At 37.1% G+C, this 14,690-nt stretch overlaps 1 protein-coding gene across 2 annotated transcripts in view; it reads right to left on the reverse strand.

The window, feature by feature from the left end:
- Window positions 1–1,021: 1,021 nt before the first annotated feature.
- TANK (TRAF family member associated NFKB activator) overlaps window positions 1,022–14,690 on the reverse strand; it is a 34,080-nt gene continuing 20,411 nt past the window's right edge. The window contains exons 5-10 of one of the 2 annotated variants that reach the window (XM_067549372.1): window positions 13,306–13,485; window positions 12,158–12,234; window positions 9,871–9,989; window positions 9,662–9,745; window positions 6,978–7,564; window positions 1,022–2,240 (exon numbers count right to left, since the gene is read on the reverse strand). In XM_067549372.1, the coding sequence (XP_067405473.1) occupies window positions 2,076–2,240; window positions 6,978–7,564; window positions 9,662–9,745; window positions 9,871–9,989; window positions 12,158–12,234; window positions 13,306–13,485 (1,212 nt within the window). In that variant the 3' untranslated portion in view covers window positions 1,022–2,075. The remainder of the gene's footprint in view (window positions 2,241–6,977; window positions 7,565–9,661; window positions 9,746–9,870; window positions 9,990–12,157; window positions 12,235–13,305; window positions 13,486–14,690) is intronic. The other variant, XM_067549373.1, reaches the window with a different exon arrangement.

A 14,690-nucleotide genomic window follows, 5' to 3' on the forward strand; every position in this document is an offset into this window, starting at 1 on the left:
ATATTCTTGCAGCCCCTGGCTGGGGTCCGGGCCCAGCTGACTGCCCTGGACGTGGCTCGTTCACCAGGCAGGAGTGCTTGAAATGCACAGATTTATTCTCTCTCATTTCGGAGTGAGGCCCCCAGGGGTGGTGGGGAAAGTGAATCGTGCTGCGCGAGGTGGATTAGGACTCCCCATTTTAAGCTTTTCTCCTCCCCCCCCCCATGCTCCGAGCTGCGGGGGACGGGAGGGGGCATTTCTGGCTCCGCCGCCCCTGTGAAGTGCACAGAGGAGAGCACTGGCCCCTGGGCGGACGCTCTTAGGTGCGAGGGAAACGCGTCCACGCAAAAAAAGTGGCCGAGATTTAAACAAAAACAAAAAAGCGCGGGTTGTTCAACTCTGACCCATGGGAGCTACGGGGTCCTGCGTTTCACGGGTCAGAGGACAAGGTACTCGTGTGGCTGTGTCGGCTTGGGCTACTGTGAAGTGCGATTCCTTGCCTCCCTCCCGAGTTTCCCCTCCTACAAAGTACCACCCTCAGCCAGGGTCACCTCCCAGCGATCACTGCTTCACACGCCTCACTGCGCCCGAAGATGTGCACATGGCCCGCAGCTGTGTACGGCAAAGGGTTTTATCGCACTCTCCAGGTCACGTTAGCAGACAAGCACTGTACACTGCAGTTTGAGACAGTACGTTATCAGGCACCAGGTAGTCACACGTACACCAAGACACAACTACAGTAAACAGTCGTAGAAAAATGGTTAGTGTATGAACATTCTCCAGTTGACTTAAATTCACTTCTAAAAATGATGCAAGATGTAACCACTGTACAAAGCTTAAAGAAAATATACATCATCCACTAATCTTTGAAGAGAGAGACGTTAGGGCTTTGCTTAACTGTAGTTATAGAAAATATTAATGCTAATAACCACTGAGGTCTGGACTGAAACTATCCAGTCAAAGTGCTGAAGGCTCCCCTTAAAGAGATCATTACACTGCAACCCTTTAAAAACAAAATGCATGCTAGCTCATCTAGCATTCATAAAATGCACACACACACCCCCCAAAATTTTAATTGTAGTCTAAAAGTGATTTCTAGTTTAAAAGAAAGATGTATTTTGGGCTGAAGACTTGCATTCAAGTTTCAGTAACATCAGGAACCACAGGAAATGCTAAATTATCTTTTGAACTTTTAGTTTGAGGGGAAAGTGTAACCTTGTTCATCTCATCTTCTCTCCCCATAAAAACATGTCAGAGCAATAAGTATTTTCCATGAGTTATTAATGCTAACAATGTACATTAACAATTATTTAATATTTAATAGTGCATCTCTACCAAAGATACAAAACATTGCTATCTTCATGTTAGCCAAAGAGTGAGTACAAATCTGTTTAGTAAACAGTTTCACTGTTGATTACACTGATCTCTCTTACATCATTGGCAAACAAAAGACTTGCATTTATCCAAAGTATGACATACCTGTTACATGGCTGCTCTAGTGATTTTACAAGAACCTAATTTACAATATAAATACAACACTGAACCTGTCAAGTCAAATGTAGAAATTCCTCACTAGCAAATCAAAATGTTCTTATGTCCTGTTCTTGGTCCTATTTACTTCAATGGCAGTAGGATCCGGTCCTAAAGTATTCAGGAAAATTGATAACACTGCTCACATTTATCTCCTCAAATTAAAGACCCAGTCCTGCAAACCTTTACTCATGCAAGTAGTCCTTACTCACACAAGTAGTCATTAATTATTATGGGACTGCTGAGGTGAAGACAACTTGCGTAAGAATAGGTTTGTAGGATCAGGCCCAAAGCTTATATTGCAGCATGATAAACTGAAGTGAAACGGTATTACAATTTTCTACTTGGTAATTTAAATTGGTAAAATTACAATGTTAAATGTAATTTTAAAAAATTGCAATGAACTTAAATGAAATACAGTTTCACTAACAAATTCTTATTATGAACACAGTCTTAATTCTGAAATTAACACATGCACTTGAATTCAAAATGAAATATATACAAAAGAGCAATTCAATTTCCCTACAACGACTTATTCAGCTTTCTTCTGGATACACTGATTGTTCTTAAAAGTGTGAATTAAGATGCCTGAGAAAATCCCCCCTGGATGTATTAGATGTTGGGAAAACTTTTTGACAGAATTCACATATTCCAGTCTGATTCAGATCTGACTCTGCATAACCTTGTGCTACTAAGTTGTTGTCTTGAGCGTGATATGGCTTCCAGAAGGGCTGGAAAAAGAAAAAAAAATTACTTGTATTTAAAATGAACACAGTTCTAAATATAAAAGTTACCCGCATTTGTTTTCTACTAGCTAGATTTTGTATATACTTGATATATCTTAATATAAAAATGGCATCTCTGGGAGTTCTCACTAGATTAAAATCAAGAATACACTTCACATTTTAGCAAAGTAAAAAAATCAGAAGGAAATTAAACACATACATTTAAATCTGGAAACATTTTAAAAATCTGACTTATATTCTTGTATTTGACAAATACGATAATCAACTAAGGCTTTCCTTGTCAGCAATGTCAGTGTAATAAATACTAAGGCATTTTATGGACTCTTAAAATATTTCACTGTAGAAAAACTAAACTATGGCCTTTGTGGTCTCTGTGCTGAGATACTGTATAAAAATTCCTGCACAGATAGCCCGTTGCAGAAAATAAGCAATATACATTTTACATTACAGTACAGCATGTATTTATTATGTAAGACTAACATGAGTTAGGGGGAATGTAAAATAAAATCTATCAGTACATATCTAGTTTTCAATGTAATCAGAAGCCAATCTCTGTGGCAATAAGGTAGCTTATTTTTCCACTGTGTATTATTTGTTGCTAATATTACAGTAATGAAATCAAATTAATCCTTATCCTCCCTTCGCAACTATGATTTCTTAATCTCAAAGACTCTGCGTGGCCACGGAGTGTTCTGAGTCTCTGTTTCTTCTTCCTCCTTGGCATCAAGTTATAAGCCGAAGTGCACTCATACTGAATGGCAGCAAGCTAGTGGCGGAAGGTACTCAAGGTAGGAGAGATCCCTACCGTCTTTTCCAAGCACATCTTTTCACTACAAAATCATTGATGCACAGAAGGACAAGAATATTATGGGTGTAGAAAGGCAAACAGTTTCCTTTGAAGTTAAGTCTCTTGCTGTCTACTCCCATCAGAGAGCTTCCATTTTCATGTTCCCAAACCTTGCAGGCTAGAGAGCAGGAATCTGGTGGTTACCTCTCACGTGGCAATAAACTCTGCTACTAACCTGGCTTTCACAGTAGTTAATTCTTATTACTAAACCAGACGCAGTTTCTTTTACGAGTCAATTCCCTTCCTACACAACGTTTAGTATGTCACTGAGCCTTAGCTGACTTACCGTCACTCATTACGGTCAGCAATACATAAAATAAACCTGTTATTCATTAGTAATTAAGTGTAATTACATCACTTCCTTATGCGATACAATCTACTATATTGTGGGCAGTTGATGTAAATTGCATATGAAATCTGTCTAGGCACTAATATACTTTTAAATATTCCTACAGAAGTGTTTTGTAGTTACTTGCAGCACTACCTTGAATAAACTGGCAATGTTAATAATCATATAGAGGCATGATATTTAAAGAGGCCAAAAGGTTCTTGTAACATTTGATGAGTGTATTGGGGACAAAGGTTCTAATCTTGCAAACAATAACTACCGGGCTTAGGTACCAATCCAGCAAAACACTTAAACATGCACTTAAATGCCTTTGATTTCTTTGGCACTTAAGCATGTGCTTAAGTGCTTTCCTGAATAAAGATATATTTAAGGAGATGCTTAAGCGTTATGCTGAATTGGGACCTTGTCCTTAAGCATCTGTTTAACTGTATTCAAGCATGAGTAGTTCCATTACAGTCAATGGACTCTTCTTGTGCTTAAAGTTATGCATGTTAAATGGATTGCTGAATTGTGGCCTCACTATGGTTGGTAGTCCCACTAAATAAGGCACTGCGATCAGTAATAAATATTTGCAGAATCAGACCCATACGTACAAACGCAGTTAACGCTAAATCTTAGGTCCTGCAAGATGCAGGTTTTTTTTTTTTTTTTTTAAATCTGCTACATTTTTCAGTCACATTGTTTCCAAGAGGCACTATACCCTAACCTGGCTACCCAGATGGAGAGGGGCTGTTTGCCCATGGCTCTGAAACTGACCGGCGTGACCTGGCGCATGACATTGCAGCACCACTCAGGTTTGGCGCTGTGACCCCGTGTACCAGCTTGCAATGGCCGGAGTGCCCAGCCCAGCCCAGGACAGGAGCCGCTGCCGTGCAATAAGTTTGGGGTGGGTCTATTCTTCACCCTGCGACCTCCCCTCCGTGTTTTTGCACCCTGGGTGTTTTGGTGGGGGGCGGAGCTCTGTTTTTGGCCCCAGGCCTCCAAAACCTCTGTGTGGCCCTGTATCCTAAGGAAACAGCACCAAGTTTTCCATATAATATCCATGAAGGAAAGAACTAAATTTACCACAAACTGAGAGCAGCAGCTCATCACTGTTGCCAAATATATTGCATTTTAGGGGATTGTTCCATCTTATAAGTTAACATATGTAGTAAATATGACAAAGTCCTAGTCAACACTAGAAAAAAAGAAAATGAAGCATGTAATTCACCACTACTGGAGCTCCACTAGTAGCAGCTATTGACTGGGCTCGGACAGTACGAGGTAGACCCAACTACCTGGAATAGGTATCGACAGGGCTTCTATATTTATTACTAGCCTCTGTACAACGTGTTAAAAAAGGTCTGGGCATTGTTTAAACTACAGCACATCTGGTGCAGCCACAACCAGTGGAAAAATGACATGTCCAAATTTTGCCAAGGTGAATATAGTGAAAAGGAATGGTATTAATCTAACCTGATGACACTTCAGCATTTGAAACTACATACAACTCAGCTAAGATAATATCTTTGGCCCTATAGTCAGTTAAAAAACAGATCAGTTCACGCGAAACAAAATGCATGAAAACATTTTGGAGACAGTTAAATAAAGGTGATGTATATTTACTTAAATATACACAGATGTATATTTAATGGATTCTAAAGTAATAGTGGCTTCTATCAAAAACTTTTGGATAAGATGCAGCATTTTAATAAATGTCCTTATGTTCTACTTTGCTACATGGATATGACTAATAAATATTGAAACTATTTTCTATTGCCAGTTTTCTTTCCAAATGTAACATTCAATATTAAAAATATCTCCATAGAGCTGCAATTCTGGTCATTCACATTCTAAAATGATACCTTCAAACTAAAGTAATTTCCGTATTTTGCACAAATATCAATTATCTAATCCTATGCTCTCTTCTCCACCAACTCTCCTGCACTTTTTAAGCTGCATACTTCCCTATCAACTTGTAATCACACACCAGCTGTTTCACTTGCCGTAATACACAATGCAGGGTGCCATCTATTGAAAAATGAATTCACAGACTAGCTAGAAAAAGAACAAGCAGGCGATATAATGGAGAAAAAGGAAAAAACTAACTAGTAATAGAACGGATGCTTCATAGATCCACAGGAATTCTATTTGTGATAAAAGAAGTTGTTTAATTTATTTTATTCAGTGAGAACTATAGCTGAGAATTTTGAGGAAAATAAAGGTACAATAAAAGGTGTATGTAATTAATAATTCAGGATAAAACTAAAATTATCACAGCAAAAACAATATATTTAAAAATATCATAAGCCATTCATATACTTTGAACAATGAATCTATGGTAATTAAAAAAAAATTATCTAAAGCAGCACTACAAATCTCTAGGATTCTTTGCCTAAAATTTTAAGAAAATTAAATTTAAAAATAAGATACTCGGAACTAGATTGGGTCAGTTTTATAATAAATCTACAGCTCTAGAGATCCTCAGATCTCTAGGTAAGGTATATGTTGTTTTAGCCTCATAGCTCCTCTTTCCTTTATTTTAAAGGTAAAGTTGAGGCACAGAGAGCTTAAGGCAATTTGCCCAAAGGGAGTCACTGGAAGACCTGACAAAAAAATGCAAAAATCGTAAATATCAATTACCTGCTCTAGCCTTTGGATAGCCCTCCCTCCCATGAGAAAGAGACAAAAGGTGAAATCCTGGTCCTATTAAAGTCAATGGAAGTTTTGCCACTGACTTCAGTGGGGCCAGGATGTCACCCAAAGGCTCTGATTCAGCAGAACACTTACACATGGAACTTACACACAATTGTTTTGCTGAATTGCAGCCAAAGGGCCTTATTTTCAGAGATGCTGAGCACCTACAGTTCATGTTGACTTCAGTTGGAGTTCTGGATGTTCACACCTCTGAAAAAAAATCACACCTGAAACATCTACTTAAAAAGTAGATAAGACGTTTATCTATATCTCCTTGGGTTTCCATTTATGACTATTTGTGGAAATACGTATTTTCTTATCCTACAAGTACTTCTAAAATGTTTTATCCCTTTTAAGTTGTTTGGTGTTTGTCCCTCACTAGATCTAAAGATAGATTTTTCTCAGAAGGAAGTACACTGAACTATCTGGTATTTTTTAAAATAGCACATATCCCCACATGTTCAGTTGTACATTTTAAGAAAGTATAGTGATACACACTGTATTTCATTCTATGGAATAAATATTTGGGTAAAAAAAGAATTTTTTGGATAGTTGATTAAAATCAGTTTTGCAATGAATATAGAAACAGTTACTTAATATCTACATGAAATGAAATTTGTGCAGGCATCTATATTCTTAAATTTTGTTTAAATCCCTCCATTATTTCAATGAAAATGTAGTTCGTGTACACAAATTCAGTGTCAGAAAGAAGATCTACATATAATCATGTTCACCATAAAAATGGTATGATTCATATAGAAAGCTTCATTCCTACCTGAAACATCTTTGCACAACACTTGTTTAAATGAAGTATTAACCTTTAAAATGTACAGTATCAATATAAAAATACCTTCTGAGGTCCTCTGACAGCTCTCCCAGTGGCCTCTGAAGAGGGAAAATTTACTTCAGTGGCATCTTGATTTGTGTACATGTGTACAAGTTTGGGACTAATGTCTACTGCTTTCAGACATTGTGTTTTGTCCTGAGTATTCTGTATGAGCATGGTTGTATTGCTTGGGGGTTTTGTTTTGTCAAGCGTAGCTAGGTTTTGTATAGCTGAGGTTATGTGATCAACTCCACAAGCTTCAAATGGGTTACATTCCAATTCACTCAGGTTCATAGCCTGGTCTTTGTGCTCCATGTTAAAATGATTATCTTGAAGCATATTTTCAGCTATCACAGTACAAGGAACTGTTGGTTTATCTGGAGTGCTCTGCAAGAAAGCAGAGTCATTGTCTGTAGGTGGAAACTTGACATTCAATTTAGAAAGTGATTCTACAGAGTTGTCGTCCTCATCTTGGCCCACTCCTCTTGGTGTGATAGATGTTATGCATGATACACCTCTATTTATATCTCTTTTAACCCGAGGTTTAAAAAGTTCTTCTGCTTGTTCATCGGTTTTATCAGTACACTGTATAGGCATGGAAAACTGAATTTCTGTAAAAAGTGGGGGGAAAAAGGAAAACTGTCAGACACCATCTATGGAAATAATAGTTCAAAATAATTGTTAAAACACAAATGGGTGGATCATTTATTTTCTTGATTCTCTTTATTTTCTAGATTATTTTCCTGAAGCCAGTAATTTGAGGGATGCTCCTCCCACGCCCCATTCAAGAATGATAGCCGCAATGGAAAAACCAGAATGTGAAATAACAGAGCCCGATTAATTTATTCCAACAATTCTATCCCTCTTAGATTTTGTTAAAACGTATGTTGCCCCACATTCCTAACATACACTCACGTACATTTACAAGTGTTCTGGCAGAAACAGAAGCTGCAACTCAAGATAATATTTTATGGAGTGCCAACAGTGTGCTAGGCACTGTAGTCCCAAAGTAGCTGAAGTGAATAGACATTCAGGGTAGGAACCGTCTTCCTCTGTGTTTGAGAACTCTGTGTATTTTGGGAACTACAAATAATAATGTACATATTACTTCAAATCAAGTTGGAGAATAATTTCCCTCTATATTTCATGTAAGAAAAGTCCTCCTGAAATCACTCCAATCTCATGGTAATAGATGCCATGTAAGTTCACAGACAGAAACCAGCAGGGTAAGCCTACTGATTTCTGTATTACAGATAGATAAAATAGATAGATTAGATAATTATATGGTGAACCTGCCCCTTCTAAACCAGTTGTAGCTACATTGGTCCCAGGATATGAGAGAGAGGTTTGGTGACGTAATATCTTTTTATTGGGCCAATTTTTGCTTTTTAGCTAGAGTTCTTATTCAGATCTGGGGAAGAGCTCTCTATAGCTCAAAAGCTTGTCATTCTGACCAACAGATGTTGGTCCAATAAAATATTATCTCACCCACCTTGTCCCCTCCTGAATGAGGCAGAGAATGTTTTCATGCAAAAAGAGAAGACACATACACAATAATAATGTAATGTAAAAAAACCACAGAAATCAATTTTACAGGCATCTGTTTTCTAACTGGAAGCAGCTTGATAGATACCCAGAATTTTGGAATATCAGGTCCCTTATTTACATATTAAAATATGGATTTAGGAACATAAACTTAAGACTCATTCAGTATTTTGTTTTCAGCATTTGATGTTGTCCAGTCTTAGCTGAGCTAAACAGATACTTGCACAACTGATTTCAGCTGAACGCAGCCATAAGTGGATACCATTAATTTTTTTTTAAACTGTTATTTATGGGAAATTATTCATAGTTACCATTTAATAGATAAAGACAGTGAATGCAAGTTTTAAGGAAGTCCACTGTACATCTTATTAGAACTGTAAGTCATGTTATTAACAAATATATATCAGTCAAGATCAGCACTTCATTGTACTTGCCTCAAAAAAGAGACAAAATATCAGTTTTGGAATAACTTGGTGAGTGCCCCAAATCATAGAGATAAGAGGGGCACATTTGGCATATAATAAAAGATTAACTTTCACCTCCCCTTTTTTTAATCCACTTGAAGTCATGGACCACTAGCTCTTATTTCATGTGAAGTTCTAACATATAGCTTGCTAATAGGATCATATGTACTGGAGACATCTCCAGGGAGTTGGAAGGGTCAGGTAAATAATTCTTTTGGTGGGGGTTTGAAAAGTGATCTATGAAGCCATATTAGGGCTTGATCCTGCTGTCTTACTGTCATGCAAAAGCTAATACTGCATACTATGAGAAGTACTTCCCTGTTCAATATAAGCATTAGCAGGATCAGGCTCTCAGGACCTAGTCCAGTTCTTGTTGATGTTAAGTTTTTCCACTGATGTCAATGAGAGTTGGACCCTCAGTCTGTATAAATTAAAAAAACTTGCAAGGCTGCACACGGCACTTTCTCTTGAAGTCCTCTACCTTTCCACTTGCCTGCTCCAAGATCCAACAGCCTTCTGTGACAAATGTGAGGCTGGAAATATTCATAAATGGGCATTTTTAGAAACGAGCTAAATAAAAAACAAAAAGTACTTTCACTCAGCGCATGCTGGGTCATCAGACTGAGTGAGAGCCAATGATCTACTTCAAGGGACCAAAAAAAGCTCCTGAAAGTCAGTTACATGATGACTGCCTCTTACCCATGTAATTTGGAATGTTCCTCATGCAATTCCAAAACTCGTGGTGCGTTTTCTTAGTGAATTGCAGAGCACCATGTGAGCAGACTTGAAAGAAGCAGATGGTAAACAGTAGAAGTACTTTCAATGTATGTGTAATTTACAGTATTTTCAAATATAAAGCAAAGCTTTCAAACAGTTGAATCACAATAAGAGCTAAAGTAAGATGTTACCATTTACAGGTTCTCTCTTTATGTTAAGTTTATTGAGTTGGTCTGTTTGTTTTCTTGCTAATGTGGATATCCGATGACATTCTTCCTTCATTTCCTGGAAAATCATCTCTAGATCTTCCCTAAAAGTTCAATATTTTAAATGCAAAGTGTCAGTGAATTCAGCTCTTTCATGACTTTGAATTAAAACTAATAATAAGCCACAACTGTAAACCAGAGATTATAGTGTTACCAGCTAAATTTCTCTGGTATTCTTCTCTTTAACGCATGCACACACACATTCTCCTTTGCAAAAGCATGTGGAAGGGAACAAAGTGGTCAGACATGATAAAATATGTAGCGGTTTGGTCATATATATATATATATCACATGCATAGGCCTCCTGCATGGAAATGATGGAATGGAGCCATAAACCTTTATAGGCCAGGAATTCAAAGAAAACCTCAGCCACTGACCTTTCATGTTTCATGGAGTTCTCTCCAGCATTGGCAATACAACACTGCCTTGGCAATTATACTGCTTCCATGCTTATATGAGGGCCGGTTCAGAGAAATTAGCTAATGCTGTTGAAATATTATTTCCCATTTTTCCTGTGAACCTCAGTCCATGCAGGAAAGGGAATATGCTATGCAAAAGCAGCTATTCCCTGGCTCCGTCCTCTGCTTCTCTCTGTGATATTTTTGCAGAGGGCTGGAGAACTTTTAGTTGTCATTCTCTTCTGTACAACCCACATCATAGCTTTTTTCTCTTGCTTTGTTTTCCTCAGGACCTTTCACAGGTTCCTAAATGGCTGTCAAAGACTTAGTAAATCATGCTAAAAATGGGAAATATAGCTCTTCACACAAGTGCAGTTTTTGGCTTCTTGAAAAACATTGCAGATTACATTATTCTGCTTACTTATGCATCACAAATACTTGAATTGAGGCACATTAGACCACACAGACTAATTAAGCACAAGTTTTTAGATCCTGCAAAAAAGACTTTTAGTTAAAGGTGAATTGAAAATTTGGGGGTTGGGGTGGGGGAAGGAGACACACAGGGCTCATGCTTTATTTTGCTTCTTTATGCCATATAGGGTTTTGTTGTTGCTTTTATTAAAAGGATTTTCTTTTTGTATGTTTATTCACCCTGTAACAGTTAGGACTGTCAAGTGCTGCCTTCCTTGTTCTGCTGGAGGTCTCCTTTGGAGAACCCAGAGATGTGGATTAGGAACTCACTCAGAAGAATGAGAACAGTCACCTAGTTTTCAGGTGTTTCAGTTCATTAGTAGTTAAACACACCAAAACTCCACTCAAAGCTTTAAATAGTTTGATACAAATTATATTTTATTCAATCAGATTTTACTTGCTTAGCATCTTTGATGTCATATCATATACTCCTATATTTACTATATATAATCTCCAATCACGCACAGGCTTCCAAGAAGAACTGGGCATACAAGAGCTGAATATTAAAAAAAACCAAAAAAAAGCCATGCAGGGTTTTTTTGTTTTGTTTTTTTTAAATACACTTCAAGTCATCTTTAGAAAAAAATAAAGTAGACAAAAAAAAAAAAAAAAAAAAAAAAAAAAAAGGCACAATCCCATTTTTTCACTCCATATGACACCTTTAAGAATCTCCCTCTAAATGATCATTCAGCAAAGATATGGCTTAGGTCTACACTTTTCACAGGAGAATATTACTAAGGCTCTGGTCAACGCCTTTTACTATAAAACATGCAGAAGGGCAATACTTGCTCATTAAATACAGTGTGGTTCAGTGTCACACACCTCTCTGATGCCTTTCTCTTGATTATACAGGGATCGCAAGACCTCTACTGCATTGTGGGCTGAGGCTCCAGAGCTAAACCTGGCCCTGAACACAGATTTAGAACCATAAAGTTGAGCATTAATCCCTTGTGCAGTCTGCTGAGCCCCCTCCTGGCAGCATTGCTGGCTTCTCTCCTGTGCCGCCACTAGTTATTCCAGCATGGCTGCACATTACCCCCAAGAGGAGTTAAGGCTGATACAATAACCAACATTAACATCCATAGCAATTTTCCATGGAATTTAAACCCCTGCTGCATCAACTGGCTGTTTTCCCTTCCTCCTGATATATCCCTGAAATACCCACAGAACTCCAGCTATGCTTCCGCATGCCGCACTGGCTCTGCTCTCTTCCCTGCACTGGCTTCTGGGCCTTTCTCTGTTCTTTCCATGTTGTGAAAAGGGAGGAAAGCAGCTGGCCATATTACTTTCTAGCAAATGTGAACATTAACAGTTGTTTACAAAAATGCTGCAAAATTATTTACCTTTCATGCACAGTTAAAATATCAGGGATCCCTGAAGATAAATCCTGTCTAGCTGGAGCAATCTTCATATGTTTTGTCTTAAAGTAAAACATGGGATTAAGGAGCTTGTTTTGGTGTACTAATTTCAATTCTTACATTACATGGATTTAACACAAAGGTAGATTAACAAATGTCTCAACATTCTTCAACATCAGCAGAACCAACTAACCTTGCTCGTAGCACAAGACACCATTGAGAAAACAAATGAGCAAGAAGTCTTACACTTCATTCTTTGATTTAAAATCCCTACTAGTCCAAATTTTGCCCAAAGTGGGTAAGCATTATCCTCCTCTTATAGATAGGGATGCTAATGCACAGAAGTTGTGTTGTATTATAATTATAATTATGATTATAATTTAATCATGTATCAGATCACAGGCTCATTTCTAAGAACTGATGTATTTTAGTTCCAAAAAAATCAATTCAGTCTCTAAAATTTTCAACAAGCAGATTAAAGGCTGATATCATGTACTCTATTATGCTTTAAAACAAGTTGTTACCTTTGACTACCACCTTGTGGATTACACTAGTATTACATAGATTGTAAATTGTTCACTGAATATACTCCAACACAGTGATCTTCAACCTTTTTTAATTTGCGGGCCTCTAAACAATTTCAAATGGAGGTGGATCCCATTGGAAATCTTAGACGTAGTCAGTTGACCCACAGGGATTCTGCGGAACACAGGCTGATAACCACAGATATAACCTGGATGTTTTTCCTGGTAAGTGAAACAGCCTATCTGACCAAAACAGTCAGATAAAAATGGAAGACTGAAGCTAGATATAATATGCAATCTGAATCTGAACTGTAAAGAACAACTACAACACAGTTGTGTAGTTTTTCTCCATCCCTATATTTCATTTTATAAATATTTAAAATAAAAATAACATGAATAGTTAAGATGCACAAAATAAGATTCAAGTATCTTATGGCTTAACTTAGAAGGAACACTACAACTAGTGTTATTGTATACATTTTAACAATTTTCCTAGCAACTTAACAATGATTGTCATCTAAAATCTGTTAACCAGAGTAATTTGTATAAACAAATCTAGAATAAGCATAATTATTTGCAAAGCTGTGGTGTATCATTTTATTTACTTACCTCCAGTTCACATACCGGCATCTGTATGTAATCCTGTGTTGCACTTATTTCTTTTAATCTGTTTTTTAGAAACCTTATTTCTTCTTCTTTATTGGTAATAATAGATACAAGTTTATTTTCTTTTTGATTGTTTTCTTCCTCACTTTGCTTCAATTTAATGCTCTCTGTTTCCAGTTGTTCCTAAAAATAGCACAATTAGTTAATATTTCCAGAATAGAAAGAATATCATTATGCAACAGCCTGGGATGGTATACAGCTATGTTTGACTACGGACAATTACTTAAAACAATTGTGTGTTGTTTTGAGTTTATAAAAGTCAGGCCAGCAAATGTTCACGAGTGTTTTTAAAAAGTGGAAGACATTGTCTTACTTCATTTATATACACTGTGCAGTAATGTTTCATAGTGTGCTAGAATCAAGTTACAGCAATTTTAAAGGTGATAAATTCTTCAGAGTTAATTTCTGGAGCAGTTAGAAATGTAGCTCTTTATCATTTAAGTGATTTAGATTTCCAAAGGCCCAAGCTGCATGCAATGCTGAAAAGATAAGGAATTAGACATCTTAAGTGTAGCCCCTACCCCAAATATTAAACCAGTATTTTATAGAAATTTATACATAAAATGAAATTCTATGTGGAAGGAAGAAAATCTAGCAGGAAACCAAATGAAAACAATGTTTAAATGTAAGGAGGCAATCATTGGATTATTTCTGAGTAAAACGGTATATGGCTAGAGGCACAGAGGAGCAATTACAACAGCTAAGAAGCCGTCTTTCCTTGAAAGCTGTGGAAATATCCAAAGTTTCTGTACTAATCGAAGCATGGGATTTCTAGCAAATCTGAAGAGCACAATAGAAGCAATAGTGATGATTACCCAGTTACATGTGTAAATAAATTTAAGGAGGAGGAGTAAGAGTGAATTTAGGCAGGATTCAGGAATCATTATGACAGTCAAATGAAAAGAAAAGGCAGATTATGGAAGAGAACTATTTGAACATGAGTGACTGTACTGTATTTTCACAATGCCACAATGCAAATAGGAGACAGAACTTCACTTGGCTCAAATTAGTTTTATTATACTTGTCCAGAAGCAACCAAATACACCACAAATATCCTGGTCTTGTAATTTTGAAATAGGACACAGTTGTCTCTCTCTGAAACAAATTTCTAATTGTTTTCCAAGTCAGTCAAACAACAGATTAATTCACGTGTTTAATTCTTGAGACTTATTTTCTCCCCTAAAATAAAATGTTAGTTTATAAGTATATTGATCTAACTGATCTAAATGATTAAATGGAAACACTGTGACTTTCACGCAGGGCTGGAAAAGTCACATGCAATGTCAAGATAAATAACGTGCCAAAATGCAAGTCAGATCATCAGGAAA

This window comes from Emydura macquarii, unplaced genomic scaffold (assembly GCF_026122565.2).
Source record: "Emydura macquarii macquarii isolate MOO-44397 ecotype Brisbane River unplaced genomic scaffold, CSIRO-AGI_Emac_v2 contig_1253, whole genome shotgun sequence".
In the NCBI taxonomy this organism is placed as follows: domain Eukaryota; kingdom Metazoa; phylum Chordata; order Testudines; family Chelidae; genus Emydura; species Emydura macquarii.